Source organism: Pan paniscus, chromosome 1 (genome assembly GCF_029289425.2).
Source record: "Pan paniscus chromosome 1, NHGRI_mPanPan1-v2.0_pri, whole genome shotgun sequence".
Lineage (NCBI taxonomy): Eukaryota > Metazoa > Chordata > Mammalia > Primates > Hominidae > Pan > Pan paniscus.
Genome location: NC_073249.2, coordinates 76255361 through 76275396, shown reverse-complemented (window position 1 = coordinate 76275396; position 20036 = coordinate 76255361). Strand labels below are relative to the sequence as shown.

The 20036-nt window shown below is 41.5% G+C and overlaps 1 protein-coding gene across 7 annotated transcripts in view; it reads right to left on the bottom strand.

Moving 5' to 3' along the window:
- Positions 1–19964, bottom strand: part of TNFSF4 (TNF superfamily member 4) — a 304021-nt gene extending 284057 nt beyond the window's left edge. For 5 of the 7 annotated variants that reach the window (XR_010112015.1, XR_008625165.3, XR_008625169.2 and 2 more), the window contains exons 1-2: positions 19426–19964; positions 5114–5244 (exon numbers count right to left, since the gene is read on the bottom strand). Coding sequence is in view for 1 of the 7 variants with exons in the window: in XM_008978314.5 (XP_008976562.1) it covers positions 19426–19518 (93 nt within the window). In the remaining 6 variants the exon portion in view is untranslated. The remainder of the gene's footprint in view (positions 1–5113; positions 5245–19425) is intronic. The other 2 variants (XM_008978314.5, XM_063603878.1) reach the window with 2 other exon arrangements.
- Positions 19965–20036: the final 72 nt, after the last annotated feature.

Below are 20036 nucleotides of genomic sequence, written 5' to 3'. Positions count from 1 at the left end.
CCCATCTGACAAAGGGCTAATATCCAGAATCTACAATAAACTTAAACAAATTTACAAGAAAAAAACAACCCCATCAAAAAGTGGGCAAAGGATATGAACAGACACTTCTCAAAAGAAGACGTTTATGCAGCCAACAGACAGATGAAAAAATGCTCATCATCACTGGTCATCAGAGAAATGCAAATCAAAACCACAATGAGATACCATCTCATGCCAGTTAGAATGGCGATCATTAAAAAGTCAGGAAACAACAGATGCTGGAGAGGATGTGGAGAAATAGGAATGTTTTTACACTGTTGGTGGGAGTGTAAATTAGTTCAACCATTGTGGAAGACAGTGTGGTGATTCCTCAAGGATCTAGAACTAGAAATACCATTTGACCCAGCAATCCCATTACTGGACATATACCCAAAGGATTATAAATCATTCTACGATAAAGACACATGCACATGTATGTTTATTGTGGCACTATTCACAATAGCAAAGACTTGGAACCAACCCAAATGCCCATCAATGATAGACTAGATTAAGAAAATGTGGCACATATACACCATGGAATATTATGGAGCCAAAAAAAAAAAAAGGATGAGTTAATGTTCTTTGCAGGGACATGGATGAAGCTGGAAACCATCACTCTAAGCAAACTATCACAAGGACAGAAAACCAAACACTGCATGTTCTTACTCATAAGTGGGAGTTGAACAATGAGAACACATGGACACAGGGCGGGGAACATCACACACCTGGGCCTGCTGGAGGGTGGGGGGCTGGTGGAGGGATAGCATTAGGAAAAATACCTAATGTAAATGACGAGTTGATGGGTGCAGCAAACTAACACGGCACATGTATACCTATGTAACAAACCTGCACGTTGTGCACATGTACCCTAGAACTTAAAGTATAATAATAAAAAATATGTATATAGAAAAGAAATGTGGCTAGCATAAATTTAGATATGCTATAAGTATAAATTACACACCACATTTCGAAGACTCAGTATGAGAAAATATATACAATATCTCATCAATAATTTTTACATCAATTATAGGGTGAAATAATATTTCACATACATTGGGTTAAATGAAATATATGACAATTAAATTTACTTTTTTTTTTTTTACTTTTTTAATATGGCTACCATAAAATCTTAAATTACATATGTGGCTCACATCATATTTATACTGGAGAGAGTTGTACTAGAGCATGTTTGTATGCTAATATAATGATCTAGTAGAGAATCAGGAATTGATGATGTAGAAAGAGAAAGAGTAGGGAAAAGAGAAAAGACCTTTAGAGCTTAAGCAGATAAGGGGTGATGGACATCATACATAGATCAACAAACAAGTAGAGAAAGGCATGTACATAGATAATATTTGTTGTATCCTTTATACAGAAAGAACTCACTCTTTTTAAACAGCCATGAAGCAGTAATAAACATTTATCAAGGACTAAGTCACAAATAAAATATCAAATATCCAAAGGTACAGATCACATGGTAATCAAACAAGAAATCAGTATGAAAAAGACAGCAAACTCAATCTAATTACATAGACATTATAAAACAGTTTTCTAAACAACTCTTGGATTAAAGTGGAAATCAGTACTAGAACACAGACTGTTTGAAATTACCAATGAAACAACACTCCATTTCAAAACTTATGGGATACCACCAAAGTCTTAACTCAAAGGAAAATTCAGAGCTTTCAGTGATCTTCTTAATATATACGGAAGATTGAAAGTAAATGATCTAAGCACCCAGTTCAAGAAAGTATAAAAAAATTAAAAAAAAAAATAAGCCAACAGAGAATAGGAGAAACTAATAAAAATAAAATTCAAAATTAATGAACTAGAAAGCATGGCAAAACAAAATTGCATAGACCTGGTAAATAAAGCAATTGTTTTATTTTGTTTTTGTTTTTAGACTACAACATACAAACCATTAATAAGTCTGAACAAGAAAAAAAGAGAAAGAAAATGCAAATATCTACAACAAGGAAAGAAAAATAATTCAGCATTAAGAGATTTTTAAAATTCTAAAATTCCAAATGCCCACCAGTAAATTAGAAAATCTACATGAAATAGACAAATTTTTAGCAAAATGCAGATTACTAATATTAGCTCATGAAGAGAGGAAATTATCCCAATAATCAGAGAAAAACTTGAAAATGCAGCAAAAGCTCTAACTTCAAAAAAAGCACCAGTTCCAGTTTGTTTTATCAGTAAGTTCTAATACATCATAAAGAACAGATAATTCCTGGATTATTTAAACATTCAGCCAGTACAAACTATGAAAAACTTCCCAATACACTTCACTGAGAAATTTAATTCTGATACTAAAGTATACTAAATACTAAACAATAGTAAAAATAAAATACATCTTGGGTTATTCTTAAAATCCAAAGTCAAATATTAGCAAGTCTAATTAAGAATGGTTTTGACAGCAAGTAACAGAAACCCTGACTCCAATTATCTTTAAAAATGAGGGTATTTCTGAACTCAACAGAAATCTAGAAGTAGGATAAGTTTTAGGATGGGTTGTGGTTTAATTACGTTATTAAGAACCCAGGGGAGGGGGGCCAAGGTGGCCAATTAGAAGCAGCAGCTGTCTGTGGCACTCAGGGAGAGGAAGAAAGGAGCAAGTGAATATAGCACCTTCAACTGAAATATCCAGGCACTCACACTGGGACTGATCACAGAAACAACTCGACCCATGGAGAAGAGAGAAAAGCAGGGTGGGGCAATAGCCCACCTGGGAGCAACATGAAGCCAAGAGAACTCCCACCCCCAGCCAAGGGAAGCAGTGAGTGAGTGTGCAACCCCAGGAAACCACGCTTCTGCCACGGATCTTTGCAACCCACAGATCAGGAGATCAGTGCACCCACACCACCTTGTGCACCCACATCACCAGGGTCTTGGGTCCCACACACAGAGGTGTGTTGAGTCTCAGCAGAGCAGCTGCTCAGGCATGCATAGAGATCCAGGAACTTTACATATTCCGGCCCTGGGATCCCCAGCAGAGGTGTCTGTAACTCAGGCAAGGTGGGAGGTCTGTACATACCCCTAGGAAGGGGGCTGAATCCAGGGAGCCAAGCAGCATCAATCTGTGGGTCCCACTTCCACAACACCTCACAAAATAAGACCTACTGGCTTGGAATATAGCCTACTTGTGATGGGACAGAGTCCCCAGTGGGAGGGGTGGGCTGCTATCTCTACTGTTTGGTTGACTCAGCCATTTCAGTCTATGGGCTTCGGAGAATCCATATGGTTCAAACAAGGAAGGGTCTTCCCAGAACAGTACAGCGGCATTGCCAGAACGTGGCCAGATTGCTTCTTTAAGTGGGGCCCCAATCCATTCCTCCTCACTGGGAGGGACCTCCCAACCGGGGCCTCCAGCCATCTCTGCCTGTATTCCACAAACGGATCCTGATCTCTTTCTGGAATAGCATGCCCGAGGGGAGGGGAGGCGAGGAGGGAAGGAGGAGGGGAGGGGAGGAGGGGAGGAAAGGAGGGCCACCAAGCTGGCTGTTTGAATGACTCAGCCATTCCAACCAGTGGGCTTTAGAGAGTCCAAGCCAACAAGGGCAGAAGCAGTTCCCCAGCACAACAAGGCTGTTCTATTGAGGCATGGCCAGATGGCTTCTTTAAGTGGGACCCTGATCCACTTTTCCTTGATGGGTAGATCATGCCAGCTGGGGTATCCAGCCACCCCCACCCATGTTCTGTGGCCAACAGACTTCTAATTTTTCCCTGGGACAGAGTGCCCAGAGGGGAAGGCGGACCACCAACTTGGCTGTTGGGCACCTCAGCCAGTTCAGCCTGTGGGCCTCGGAGAGCCCAAACCAACAAGGGGCTGATGGGATCCCCAACACAGCACAACTGCTCTATCAAAAACAGCCCAACTGCTTCTTTAAGTGGATCCCTGATCCCGTTCCTCCTGACTAGGTGAGATGTCCCAACTGGGGTCTCCAGCCACTCCCTACATACTGTGTGCTCATGCTGGCAACAGGACAGTACCGCCCTGGGATGGAGCTTCCAGGGGAAGGGGCAGGCTGCCATCTTTGCTGTTTCATAGCATTCACTGCTGATACCTCCAAGTACAGGAAAAACTGAGGCAACTAGGGTGTAGAGTGGACCCCCAGCTAACTGCAGCATCTGTAAGGAAGAGTAAACAGACTGCTAAAAGAAAAAGATGAAAAAACAAAACAACCCATGAAAGCGCCATCCAAAGGTCAGCAACCTCAAAGATCGAAGATAGATAAGCCCACAAAAATGAGAAAGAATCAATGCAAAAATCTTGAAAATTCAAAAACCCAGAGAGCCCCTTTTCCTCCAAATGATCACAACACCTCTCCAGCAAGGGCTCAGAACTAGGCTGACCCAAGATGACAGAAGTAAGCTTCAGAATGTGGACAAAAGCCAATTTTGCTGAGCTAAAGGTGTATGTCCTAACCAAAGGCAAAGAAGCTAAGAATCATGATAAAACAATGCAGGAGGTGACAGCCAAAACAGCCAGTATAGAAAGGACCATAACCGACCTCATAGAGCTGAAAAACATACTACAAGTACTTGCAATGTAATCCCAAGTATTAATAGCAGAATAGACCAAGCAGAGCAAAGAATCCCAGAGCTTGCAGACTATCTCTCTGAAATAGGACAGGTAGACAGGAATAGAGAAAAAAGAATGAAAATAAATGAATAAAACCTCTGAGAAATATGGGTTTATGTAAAAGGACCAAACCTACAACTGATTGGGGTACCTGAAAGAGACAGGAAGAATAGAACCAAGTTGGAAAACATACTTCAGGATATCATCCAGGAGAATGACCCCAACCTAGCAAGATAGGCCAACATTCAAATTCAGGAACAAGAGAACCCCAGTAAGATAACTATTCAAGAAAATCATCCCTAAGATATTATCAGCAGATTCTCCAAAGTCAAAATGAAAGAAAAAATGTTGGCTGGGCACAGTGGCTCACGCCTGTAATCCCAGCACTTTGGGAGGCCAAGGTGGGTGGATTACTTGAGGTCAGGAGTTCAAGACCAGCCTGGCCAACATGGTGAAACCCTGTCTCTACTAAAAATACAAAAATTAGCCAGGTGTGGCGGCACATACCTTTAGTCCCAGCTACTCAGGCTACTCAAGAGGCTGAGGCAGGAGATTTGCTTGAACCCAGGAGACAGAGGTTGCATTGAGCTGAGATCGTGCCACTGCACTGCAGCCTGGGTGACACAGTGAAACTCCATCTGGAAAAAAAAAGAAAAAAGAAAAAAATGTTAAGGACAGCCAGAAAGAAAGACCAGGTCACCTACAAAGGGAAGGCCATCGGACTAGCATTGGGCCTCTGAGTGGAAACCCTACAAGCCAGAAAAGATTGGGGGCCAGTATTCAATATTCCTAAAGAAAAGAATTTCCAACCCAGAATTTCATATGCAAACTAAGTTTCATAAGCAAAGGAGAAATAAGATCCTTTTCAGACAAACAAATGCTGAGGAAATTCATCACTACCAGACCTGCCTTACAAGAGCTCCTGAAGGAAGCACTAAATATAGAAAGGAAAAACCATTACCACTACAAAAACACACTGACATACCAATGATACAATGAAGTATCCACATAAACCTGCAAAATAACCAGCCAGCATCATGATGACAGGATCAAATCCACACATAAAAATGCTAATCTTAAATGAAAATGTGCTAAATGCCTCCCAAAAAAAGATACAGAATAACAAGCTAGATAAAGAGCCAAGACCCATTAGTATGCTATCTTCAAGAGACCCATCTCACGTGCAAAGACACACATAGGCTCGAAATAAAGGGATAGAGGAAAATTTACCAAGCAAATGGAAAACAGAAAAAAACAGGTGCAATCCTAGTTTATAACAAAACAGACTTTAAATCAACAAAAATCAAAAAAGATAAAGAAGGCCACTACATAACAGTAAAGGGTTCATTTCAACAAGAAGAGCTAACTAACCTAAGTATATATACACCCAATACAGGAGCACCCAGAAAAAGAAAGTACTTAGAGACCTTCAAAGAGACTTAGACTCACACACAATAAGGGTGGGAGACTTTATCACCCCACTGACAATATTAGGCAGATCATTGAGACAGAAAATTATCAAAGACATTCAAGACCTCAACTCAGCTCTGGATCAAGTGGGCCTGATAGCTATATACAGAACTCTCCACTCCAAAACAACAGAATATACATTCTTCTCATTGCCACAACACTTACTCTAAAATTGATCACATAATTGGAAGTAAAACACTCCTTGGCAAATGCAAAAGAACTGAAAACATAACAAAGAGTCTCTCAGACTAAGGTGTAATCAAATTAGAACACAAGATTAAGAAATTCACTCAAAACCATATAACTACATGGAAAATGAACAATCTGCTCCCGAATGACTTTTGGTTAAATAATGAAATTAAGGCAGAAATCAAGAAGTTCTTGGAAACTAATGAGAACAAAACTACAATGTCCAGAATCTCCAGAATGCAGCTAAAGCACTGTTAAGAGGGAAATTTATAGCACTAAATGTCCACATCAAAAAGCTAAAAAGCTCTCAAGTTAACAACCTAACATCACAACTAAACAAACTAGAGAAAAGAGAGCAAACCAACCCAAAGCTAGCAGGAGACAAAAAATAACCAAAATCAGAGCAGAACTGAAGACAGAGACATGAAAAACCCTTCAAAGAATCAATGAATCCAGGAGCTGGTTTTTTGAAAAAAATTAATAAAATAGATAGACTGCTAGCTAGACTAATAAAGAATAAAAGAGAAAAGATTCAAATAAACACAATCAGAAGTGATAAGGGTGATATCACCACTGACCCCACAGAAATACAAACAACTATCAGAGAATACTACAAACACCACTATGTACATAAACTAGAAAAATCTAGAAGAAAAGGATAAATTCCTGGACACATACACCCTCCCAACACTGAACCAGGAAGAAACTGAATCCCTGAATAGACAATAATGAGTTTGGAAATTGAAGCAGTAATAAATAGCCTACCAACTGTTGGGAAAAAGCTGAGTGTTGGGAAGAAAGCTGAGGCAGGGCTCGCATGTCTGCCACAATGTCCTCTGGAATGTGTCTAGACTTGCTGGCTCCTTGCTTCTAGCCCTCCTAGGCTCCTAGTTCGATTGTATCTTCATTATCTCAAGTAGCAGAACATGTTCCTTATAAATGCCAAACCATCACAGCTGTTGATCATGCACCTGCTCTTCTGACCGCCACATTCTCACCACCTGTTTCTCTGTTGGATTACCAATAAATAGCATGGGCTCCCAGAGCTCAGAGCCTTCACAGCCTCCATACACTAACAATGGCCCCCTGGTTCCACCTTTCTCTCTCAAACTGTCTTTTTCTCAATCCTTTGACTCTGCTGGACTTTGTCACCCCCATGACCTGGTGTTGGGTCTGATCACCTCAACACCAACAAAAAAAAAAAACCCAGGACCAGACAGATTCACAGGTGAGCTCTACCAGAGGTACAAAGAACAGCTAATACCACTCCTACTGAAACAATTTAATATTCAAAAAAATCGAAAAGCAGGGACTCCTCCTTACTCATTGTATGAGGCCAGCATCATCCTGATATCAAAACCTGGCAGAGATACAACAAAAAAGAGAAATTTCAGGCCAATATCTTTGATGAACATCAATGCAAAAATCCTCAACAAAATACAGGCAAACTGATTCCAGCAGCACATCAAAAAGTTTATCCACCATGATCAAGTTGGCTTCATCTTTGGGATGCAAGGCTGTTCAACATACAAAAATCAATAAATGTTAAGTTATCACATAAACAGAACTAAAGACAAAAATCACATGATTATCTCAATAGATACAGAAAAAGTCTTTGATAAAATTCAACATCCCTCATGTTAAAAACTCTCAATAAACTAAGTATTGAAGGAACATGTCTCCAAATAATAAGAGCCATCTATGACAAATGCACAGCCAATATCATACTGAATGGGCAAAAACTGGAAGCATTCTCTTTGAAAAGTGGCACAAAACAAGGCTGCCCTCTCTCACCACTCCCAGTCAACACTGGAAGTTCTGGCCAAGGTAATCTGGCAAGAGAAAGAAATAAAGCATATTCAAATAGGAAGAGAGGAAGTCAAACTATCTTTATTTGCAGGTGACATGATCCCGTATCTAGAAAACCCCAATGTCTCAGTCAAAAAGCTTCTTAAGCTGATAAGCAACTTCAGCAGTCTCAAGATACAAAATCTATGTGCAAAAATCACTAGCATTCCTATAAACCAACAACAGGCAAGCTGACAGCCAAATCCCATTCACAATTGCCACAAAAAGAATAAAATACCTAGGAACACAGCTAACCAGGGAAGTGAAGGACCTCTTCAAGAACTACAAACCACCACTCAAAGAAATCAGAGAAGACACAAAAGAACGGAAAAACATTCCATGCTCATAGATAGGAAGAATCAATATCGTGAAAATGGCCATACTGACCAAAGTAATTTATAGATTCAATGCTATTTCTGTTAAACTACCATTGAGATTCTTTACAGAATTAGAAAAAAACTATTTTAAAATTCATATGGAACCCCAAAAGAGCATGAATAGACAAGGCAATTGTAAGCAACAAAAACAAAGCTGGAGGCATTATGCTCCCAAACTTCAAACTATACTACAGGACTACAGTAACCAAAACAGCATGGTACTGGTACAAGAACAGAAACATAGACCAATGGGACAGAATACAGAATCCAGATATAAGTCTGCACACCTACAACCATCTGATCTTTGACAAACCTGATGAAAGCAAGCAATGGGAAAAGGATTCCCTATTTAATAAATGGTGCTGGAGAACTGGCTAGCCATATGCAGAAAATTGAAACTGGACCCCTCCCTTATACCATATACAAAAATTAACTCAAGATAGATTAAAGACTTACATGTAAAACCCAAAACTATAAACACTTCAGAAGAAAACCTAGGAAATATCATTGAGGACACAGGCATGGGCAAAGATTTCATGACAAAGACGCCAAAAGCCAAAATTGACAAATGGGATCTAATTAAACTAAAGAGCTTCTGCACAGCAAAAGAAACTATCATTGGAGTGAACAGACAACCTACAGAATGGGAGAAAATTTTTGCAATCTATCATCTGACAAAGGTCTAATATCCAGCATCTATATGGAATTTAAACAAATTTACAAGAAAAAAACAAACAACCCCATTAAAAGGTGGGCAAAAGACAAAACAGACACTTCTCAAAAGATGACATAGATGTGGACAACAAACATGAGAAAAAGCTCAACATCAGTGTTCATTACAGAAATGCAAATCAATACAACAATGAAATACCATCTAACACCAGTCAGAATGGCTATTATTAAAAAGTCAAAAACAACAAATGGCTGGGGAAGTTGTGATGAAAAAGGAACACTTTTACACTGTTGGCGGGAAAGTAAGTTAGTTCAACCATCATGGAAGACAGTGTGGCAATTCTTCAAAGACCTAGAGGCAGAAATACCATTCAACCCAGCAATCCCATTACTGGGTATATACCCAAAGGAATAAAAATCATTCTATTATAAAGATACATGCATGCATATGTTCATTGCAGCACTATTCACAACAGCAAAGGCCTGGAACCAACCTAAATGCCCATCAATGATAGACTGGACAAAGAAAATGTGGTATATATACACCATGGAATACTATGTAGCCATAAAAAGGAATGAGATCTTGTCCTTTTTAGGGACATGGATGGAGCTGGGGGCCATTATTCTTAGCAAACTAATGCAGAAACAGAAAACCAAATACCACATGTTTTTACTTACATGTGGGAGCTGAATGAGGAGAACATATGGACACGTTGTGGGAAGCAATACACACTGGGGCCTGTCAGAGGACAGGGCATGGGAAGAGGGAGAGCATCAGGAAGAATAGCTAATGAATGATGGGCTTCATACCTGGGTGATGGGATGATCTGTGCAGTAAACCAACATGGCACACATTTACCTATGTAACAAACATGCACATGCTGCACATGTACCCCTGAACTTAAAATGAAAGTTGGAAATTAAAAAAAGAATCCATCCTTTCCATCTTCCTGGTCTGTCATTCTTTGTGTTATTTCATTCCTGGTTAGGTAGCAACATGATTGCAATATTTCCAAGCATCCAGACATGATTTCCAGAAAAAGATGAAACACTAACTCTTTTAGATTTCTACTCAGGAGCCAAAGACACTTTTTGCAGAAGTTCACCTAGCAGGCGTCATTGCTTACTAGCAAGAGTTGGATTACATGCTCATAACTGAACCAACCCTAATCACCAGAATGGAGTTGTTTTAGACCAGCTCATCAGCATCTCCTGGAGGACTTGTTAAAATATACATTGCTGGACCTCATCCCCAGGGTTTCTGACTCAGTAGGTCTGGTATGGGTCTTGATACTCTGCATTTCTAATAAATTCCCCAGTTACATTAATACTGATTATCTTGGACCAGTCAGGACTATCTCTAGAGCTGGAAATGAGGTCAACTTCCCCAAGACAGCTAGCTACACCGAGAATGGATACCTGAACACAGCAGTGACTCTATTAGAAGATAAGGAAGTATAAATGGATGTGCAGCAGCCTCCATGCTAATCTAAGAATCTATTAATAAAACAGTATTACCAAATAGGATTTAGCCTAAGAATACAAGGTGATTGAACATTTGGAAATGTATTCATGTATTACACTAATAGATTAAGGAGAAAAGCTTCATGCTTTGTGTTACTAAAGGCCAAAAGACATTTGATAAAATTAAAAATCCATTCCTGACTTGAACTCAGTTTCTTCAGCTTTAAAATGGTGGTAAGGGGGTTGGAGATAGGGTTTGTATTATATGACCTCAAAGTTCCCTTCCACTGTAAAGATTTATGACTCTAACACTCTGCAGTGACCACTGGATAAGTTCTCCATAAAGAACATTTTGATGAGCCAAAATGTAAAAACTATATTATTTTTATCACTAAGTAATGCCCAACTGATCTTCTCAAACACTCAATATTCTTTTCTCCCTCCCTGAACCTGGCTGTGGCTCACACATGAGTGAAGAAAGGGTGAGGCCGAGACTCTGTGAAATGGAAAGGGTGTATGTTGAGCACATTACCTGGTAAATTTTTTAAAAATTAAAGTATAGTGGTCTATTTTTAGGCTACATCAAAATGACTCCCAGTCAAAACTTCAGGGATCCTTTATAGTCTGATGGCTACTTACTAAAAGGCAAATATCCTGAGGGAAGGATCTTCAGGAAAAGCACTAACATGCACTGAGAGATCACCAGTGTATTAGTCCGTTCTCACGCTACTAATAAAAACATACCTGAGACTGGGTAATTTATAAAGGAAAGAAGTTAATTACTAACAGTTCAGCATGGCTAAGGAGACCTCAGGAAACTTACAATCATGGCAAAAGGGGAGGCAAACACATCCTTCCTCACATGGCAGCAGCAAGGAGAACTGCAGAGCAAAGTGGGACAAAAGCCTCTTAAAAAACCATCAGATTTTGTGAGAACTCACTGTCACAAGAACACCATGAGAGTCCCTCCCACAACATGTGGGGATTATGGGAACTACAATTGAAGATGAGATCTGGGTGGGGACACAGCTCAACCATATCAACCAGATACCAGGCTAGTCAAATGTACCACTTGCTGCATGGATGTCAACTATCTCAATGAGTGAATATGTAAAGAATTTTGTAGAGTAGAGGATCTCAAAGACGTCTACCATCTCTGGGTGGGCTATCTACTCAATCACAGCCAGAGGCTATGGGCTATCAGTGGTTCAATGAACCTCTACACCCAGGATGCATCTAAACAAAGGTTTTATAAAGAAAGCATGATCTCAACAATGTTTTTCATGTAAGAAGAACCTTCCTAGTAATTATAGTGATTTTAACAATTTAGCAACATTGACTGAAACTTCCTGAAGTTTGTTTTGAAACACTGGAGTGAGCTTTTTGAACAATTCAGGAAAATAATAGTTCATATACAACTATTCTAATGTACACACAGTGGCAATTTCTTTTTCTTTTCTTTTCTTCCTGTTTTTTTAACCTTATTGAAGTACTGCAAAATACACATAGAGAAAATGGCAATTATCTTAAATGTACAGTTTGATGAATTTTTACAAACTAAACACATGTAATAGCCAGTATCCAGATCAATGGTCCTGTGCAATCACCATGTGGCCAGCTTTCTTTATGAGGGAGTGTAGGCACACTTGTAGTCCTAGTTACACAGGAGTCTGAGGCAGAGGATACTTGAGCCCAGGAGTTGGATGCTGCAGTGAGCCAAGTTAATGCCACTGCACTCCAGCATGGGTGAAGCGAGGTCCTGAATCAAATAATAACCATAATAATTTACTACTCCAAAATCCCTCCGAGAGTTATTTCTCATTGTAGCATTTTATTAGCTGTTGTCTTTCATTTTCACTCCTACATTTCCTACTTTGATTTCTCTCCAGATTGTAGAAGTCCTGTAGTAAATATAATAGGAAGTAGTAGATATAATGACAACATTAAACATGATTGATATGGTTTGACTGTGTCCCCACCCAAATCTCATCTTGAATTTAACTCCCACAATTTCCACATGTCACGGGAGGAGCCCAGTAGAAGGTGAATGAATCATGGGGGCAGGCCTTTCCTGCACTGTTCTCTTGACAGTGAATGAGTCTCACAAGACCTGATGGTTTTAAAAATGGGAGTTTCCCTGAACAAGCTTTCTTTTTGCCTGCCACCATCCACGTAAGATGTGACTTGCTCCTCCTTGCCTTCCACCATGATTGTGAGGCCTCCCCAGCCATGTGGAACTGTAAGTCCATTAAACATCTTTCCCATATAAATTACCCAGTATCAGGTATGTTTTTATCAGCAGTGTGAAAATGAACTAATAGAGTAAACTGGCACCAGTAGAGTGGGGCACTGCTGAAGAGATACCCAAAAATGTGGAATCAACTTTGGAACTGACTAACAGGCAGAGGTTGGAACAGTTTGGAGGGCTCAGAAGAAGACGGGAAAATATGGGAAAGCTTGGAACTCCCTAGAGACTTGTTGAATGCCTTTGACCAAAATGCTGATCATGATATGGACAATGAAATCCAGGCTGAGGTGGTCTCAGATAGAGATGAGGAGCTTGTTGGGAATTAGAGAAATGGTGACTCCTGTTATGTTTTAGCCAAGAGGCTGGCAGCTTTTTGCCCCTGCCTAAGATATTTGTGGAACTTTGAACTTGACAGAGATGATTTAGGGTATCTGGCAGAAGAAATTTCTAAGCAGCAAAGCATTCAAGAGGTGACTTGGATGCTGTTAAAGGCATTCAGTTTTATAAGGGAAGCAGAGCATAACAGTTCAGAAAATTTTCAGCCTGACAATGTAATAAAAAAGAAAATCCTGTTTTCTTAGGAGAAATTCGATCTGGCTGCAGAAATGTGCATAAATAACAAGAAGCCAAATGTTAATACCCAAGACAATGGGGAAAATGTCTGCAGGGCATGTCAGAAGTCTTCACGCCAGCCCCTCCCATCACAGGCCTGGGGGCCTAGGAGGAAAAAATGGTTTCGGGGGCCTGTCCCCATGCTGTGTGCAGTCTGGGCACTTGATGTCCTGTGTCCCAGCTGCTTCTTTTAGCCATGACTAAAAGGGGCCAATATACAGCTTGGGCCATGGCTTCAGAGGGTGCAAGCCCCAAGCCTTGGCAGCTTCCACATGGTGTTGAGCCTGTAGGCGCACAAAAGTCAAGAATTGAGGTTTGAGCACCTCTGCCTAGATTTCAGAGGATGTATGGAAATGCCTGGATATCCAGGCAGAAGTTTGCTGCCGGGCCAGGGCTGTCATGGAGAACCTCTGCTAGGGTAGTGCAGAAAGGAAGTGTGGGGTCAGATCCCCCACATAGAGTCCCTACTGGGGCACTGCCTAGTGGAGCTGTGAGAAGAGGGCCACCATCCTCCAGACCCCAGAGTGGTAGATCCACCAACAGCTTGTACCGTGTGCCTGGAAAAGCCACAGACACTCAACACCAGCCTGTGAAAGGAGCCAAGTGGGAAGCTGTACCATGCAGAGTCACAAGGGTGGAGCTGCCCAAGACCATGGGAACCCACCTCTTGCATCAGCATGACCCAGATGCAAGACATGGAGTCAAAGGAGATAATTTTGGAGCTTTAAGTTTGACTGCCCTGCTGGATTTTGGACTTGCATGGGGCCTACAACCCCTTTGTTTTGGCCAATTTCTCCCATTTGGAATGGCTGTATTTACCCAATGCCTGTAACCCCATTGTATCTAGGAAGTAACTTGCTTTTGACTTTACAGGCTCATAGGCAGAAGGGACTTGCCTTGTTTTGGATGAGACTTTAAACTGGGGACTTCTGAGTTAATGCTGAAATTAGTTAAGACTTTGGGGGACTGTTAGGAAGGCATGATTGGTTTGAAATGTGAGGACATGAGATTTGGGAGGGGCCAGGGGCAGAATGATATGGGTTGGCTGTATCCCCACCCAAATCTCATCTTGAATTGTAACTCCCACAATTCCACACGTGATGGAAGGATCCCAATGGGAGGTAACTGAATCATGGAAGCAGGTCTTTCCTGCACTGTTCTCATGATACTGAATGAGTCTCACGAGATCTGATGGTTTTAAAAATGAGAGTTTCCTGCACAAGCTCTCTTTTTGCCTGCCACCATCAACATAAGATGTGACTTGCTCCTCCTTGCCTTCTGCCATGATTGTGAGGCCTCCCCAGTCATGTGGAACTATAAGTCCATTAAACCTCTTTCCTGTATAAATCACCCAGTTTCAGGTATATCTTTACCAGCATCATGAAAACGAACTATTACGATGATAAAGAAAAGCAGTGGAGAGATTATCAGCCCCACTCACTGAAGGTTGACAGGACTGCCTTAATGATATGTACAGGTTACTGTGCCCAAGCTTTCTTTATTTCTGAAAAGACAATCAAATCTAACAATAAAGTTTATAGAGTTGAAAAAAAACACAATCTCACCATCCTAACATTAATTTTAGTTTTATATGTCTCCTCCCATTGGTACAGGGATTTTTACCTAGCTCTAATTACAGTCATGCATCACTTAACGATGGGGATATGTTCTGAGAAATGTGTCATTAGGCAATTTTGTCATTGTGTGAACATTATGGAGTGCACTTACACAAACCTAGATGGTATATAGTCTACTACATACCTAGGCTACATGGTATAGCTTATTGCTCCTACGCCTCAAACCTGCACAGCACATTACTATACTGAATACTGTAGGCAATTATAACACCATGGTAAATATGGCTCAAGCCTGTAATCCCAGCCCTTTGGGAGGCTAAGGTGGGAGGACTACTTAAGCCCAGGAATTTCAGACCAGTCTGGGCAACACAGGTTAGGAAGACCCCGTCTCTACCAAAAATAAAACAATTGCCCAGGTATGGTGGCATGTGCCTGTAGTCCCAGCTACTCAGGAGGCTGAAGTGAGAGGACTGCTTGAGCCCAGGAGCTTGAGGCTGCAGTGAGCTATGATCACACCACTGCACTCCAGCCTGGGTGACAGAGCAAGGCCCTGTCTTAAAAAAAAAAAAAATGAAAAAAAAAGGATAAAAAATGGTACACCTATATAGGGCATTTACCATGAATATAGCTTGCAGGACTGGAAGTTGCCGTGGGTGAGACAGTGAGTGAGTGGTGAATGAATGTACTGTAGACTTTATAAACACTGTACACTTAGGCTACACTAAATTCATGTGTAAAAATTTCTTTCTTCAATAACAAATTAACCTTACCTTACTATAACTTTTTTACTTTATAAACTTTAAAATTGTTTTAATGTTTTGACTCTTTTGTAATAACACTTAGCTTAAAATACAAACACATTGTATAGCTACACAAAATACTGTATTTTCTTTTTTATATTCTTATTCTATAAGCTTTTTTATAATTCTAAAAGGTTATTGTCTTTTGAAACTTTTTAAACTTAAAAACAAAGACATAAATGCACACATTAGCCTAGGGCTTCACAGGGTCAGGATCCTCAAGACATCACTATGCGACAGGAATTTTTCAGCTCCATTATCATCTTATGGGACCACCGTAGTATATGTGGTCCAATGTTGTATCACATGACTGTATAACTACAGACATCTTGCTATTTTACTCCCAGCTGTGGACAAACAAGAAACTTTGCTGTCGTGGCTGCAGGAAGGCAACCCAATGTTTCTCTAATACTTTGTACAACGTAGTCCTCATGCCCACTATGTCTAACAGGTCACAAATATTCATTAATAAAATATAGTCAAACCTTTAGGAGTTCACAATCTAGTGAGAGAGACAGGCATCACGGTGCACTGTTGTTTTTCCAAATGCCCATTGCTAATCTGTTCATCTTATTCTTCTGTCAAAGCAGTAAGGACAGAAGAGAAGATGTGAGTCATCCCAGAGTCACAGCCCTCTGGAAATGCCTGAAATCCATTCTTTCCTGACCCTCAGATCACTGTAAGGACTTCAAGGTTCTCTCCAACCCTTATAGCTATATGAAAACATTTTTTCTGATATGAGAGCCTCCACCCTCTCTCTAAGGAAAGTAAATCCTTTCTTAGTCAAGCTCTCCCTTTTCCACACTCCGGTCTTTCCCTGGAATGTCTCCTCTGTCCTTCCTCCCCTCCTCCTTTCCCATTATACATCTCACTAACCCTCAGGAAAATAGCTTTAGAATTTCCCCTCTGGAATGGGGCCCAGTCCACAGAGCACCTACCTTTGGTATAAGTCAGATGTTAAACTCAATTACCTACAAAGGCCAGGCAGAACAGCGTTCTTCTGACTTTGTTTGCATATTAAGTTCATGGAACATTCTCTACTTTCACAAAGAAACATGATCATTTTTTTCTTGAAATATACAGCCCTTAGTTAAGCTTTCATTTGCACAGTTTTGACATATAAGAATGCAAGAACTATTTCTTTTTCCTCCCAATTCTACTCTAATGTTAATAACTGGCAGAGGACCTTCTGAGTAACAGAGAACATACGCCCTCTAAAAGGCTACTCAGCAGCCACTGTTTGCCAGATGGAACATGGGCCTGGTGTTGCTGTGTTGCTAGATCTTCTGACCTTTCAGGAGACAAAAATCCAGATATTTTTATGAAAAATCATGTTTTAAAAATGCTGATGTGGACGAAAGAAAGAGAGATCAGACTGTTACTGTTGTCTATGTAGAAAGAAGAAGACATAAGAAACTCCATTTTGTTCTGAACTAAGAAAAATTCTTCTGCCTTTAGATGCTGTTAATCTGTAACCCTAGCCCCAACCCTGTGCTGGCAGAAACATGTGTTGTGTTGACTCAAGGTTTAATGGATTTAGGGCTACGCAGGGTGTGCTTTGTTAAAAATGTGTTTGCAGGCAGTATGCTTGGTAAAAGTCATCGCCATTTTCCAGTCTCGAGTACCCAGGGACACAATGCACTGCGGAAGGCCGCAAGGACCTCTGCCCAAGAAAGCCTGGGTATTGTCCAAGGTTTCTCCCCACTGAGACAGCCTGAGATACGGCCTCGTGGGAAGGTAAAGACCTGACCGTCTCCCAGCCCGACACCAGTAAAGGGTCTGTGCTGAGGAGGATTAGTGAAAGAGGAAGGCCTCTTTGCAGTTGAGATAAGAGGACGGCATCTGACTCCTGCTCATCCCTGGGAGTGGAATGTCTCGGTGTAAAACCAGACGTACATTCTATTTACTGAGATAGGAAAAAACCGCCTTATGGCTGGAGGTGAGACATGCTGGAGGCAATACTGCTCTTTACTGCACTGAGATGTTTGTGTAAAGTCAAACATAAATCTGGCCTATATGCACATCGAGGCATAGAACCTTTCCTTAAACTTATTTACGACACAGAGACCTTTGCTCACATGTTTTCCTGCTGACCCTCTCCCCACCATTATCCTACAGTCCTGCCACATCCCCCTCACAGAGATAGTAGAGATAGTGATCAGTAAATACTGAGGGAACTCAGAGATCAGTGCCGGCATGGGTCCTCCGTATGCTAAGCGCCGGTCCCCTGGGCCCACTGTTCTTTCTCTATACTTCATCTCTGTGTCTTATTTCTTTTCTCAGTCTCTCATCCCACCTGACGAGAAACACCCACAGGTGTGGAGGGGCTGGCCCCCTTCAGTGGACAGCTAATTCAAGACAATTTAAAATGCTCCAAAGTCTAAAGCAAACAAGTTCACAGAGTGCAGAAGCATTGCCAGTGTACAGCTTCTGGCACCGTAAATTCTAATGAGTATTTTATTATATTTGCTTAATTTACAACAGACAATAATATAATTATGCCTTTGACAGACATCAATAATCTGTTTCTGTATTCATTCTCCATATTTATAGAGTATTGTGTTTTCTAGCTGATTTCCACAACACATTGTTAACAGTGCCTTAGGCCAAACTACTCTTCTTTCCCAATTATTCTCTTTCTTCCCTACAAAGGGAGTTAAAACAAGGAGCTGTTAAAACTTGGAGCCAAATTAGAGATTAAATTACATTAGCTTTAAACGGTTTTCGGAGTGGCTAGAAATTTTTACCAGTAATCTTACTGCAAGTCCTGGGTCACTGAAGAACTGGGTAAATATGATTAGCATGCACGCACCAACACATCACTGTGATGAAAACGCAAATCACAGTATGTGAGTCACTACTCTCAACACTGCCATGCCCCTGCCTTAAACCTGCCAGCGCCATCCAGAGGATTTTTCTCATCTCTGAACTCCAATCATTTACACCTTCCCCCATCAGAATTTACCCTACATTTTATTATAATTGCATATAAATATGCCTTCCCTGTAACAGCAGGGACTGTGTTTCTCCACTGTATGGCCTGGCACAGTGTCCAGCACACAGCAGGCAAAGCAAGAGCTACTGCATGAGCCAGTATCATCATTCAAACAATAGCTACCATTTCCAGAGCACCTACCGTGAGCTGACTAGTTTACCTACATTATCCTGGTGGCTTTCCCAGACCAGACCACCCAAACCAAAGCAGCCCCCCAGTCACCCTCTAGGCACATAACCCTATTTTAGTTCTCTGAATACGACTGATTGCTGTCTAACATATTTTTGTTTGTGTGTTTATTGTCTGTCACCGGTTTCCCTTCACAAGAAGGAAAGCTCCAAGAGGACAGGCATCTTATCTACCTTGTACTTGGCTCATAGCAAATAAATGAATCTAAGCCGCCCACCTCCCTGGGTGACAGAGTTGACCTGCACACAGTAGGTCTCAAAGAGTATGTTTTAAATTTTATATTTCGATTTCAAGATAATTGTGTTGAATATTTTATGGTTCATAACAAACAGAAAGGGGAGGGCAGAATAAAAATAAATAAAAGTTTAGTTACATTACCCTAGCACTGACATTGGTACGGGAATTTTTGCTGCAATAAGAAAGCCACTTCCTCTGACATAAGGTCACCCACACTTCTGGGTCTTGCCACATCCTCTTAGACAGTTCATCGTGGCTGGGCTGGCTGGGGCGGTCAGGACTCCAGACGCTCACACTAAAAGAGGGGTGGTAGTCGAGCAGTCACTCCACTCCTCTGTAGGGAGCTGGCCGCGAGTGGGTGCGCAGGAGGGTGCGCGCGGACCCGTGCAGCGCCCAGGGCGGCTGTGCGAAGCCGCCGCAGCCTGCGCGCCCAGGCGATTCTCCACCTTGGGGATCGCCTTCCTGCCGCGTTCCTCTTCCTTCCACCCCCAAAGCGCGCACGCCCTGCAGAGTCAAACCTGGCGCATCCTCAAGCTTCCAGGGGGCAACGTGACCGAGCCCCGCATCACGTGTGCAGAGACGGCCTATAGTGTCTGAAGGATGCCACCTAGTCGCAGGCCCGGCGGCGCCACCAACAGCGACCGCGGTAGTCCACCTCGCGCCGCGTCCCGGCCCAGCCCAGCCCCGCCCCGCGCCCAGCCCAGCCCCGCCCCGCGCCCAGCCCAGCCCCGCCCCGCGCCCAGCCCAGCCCC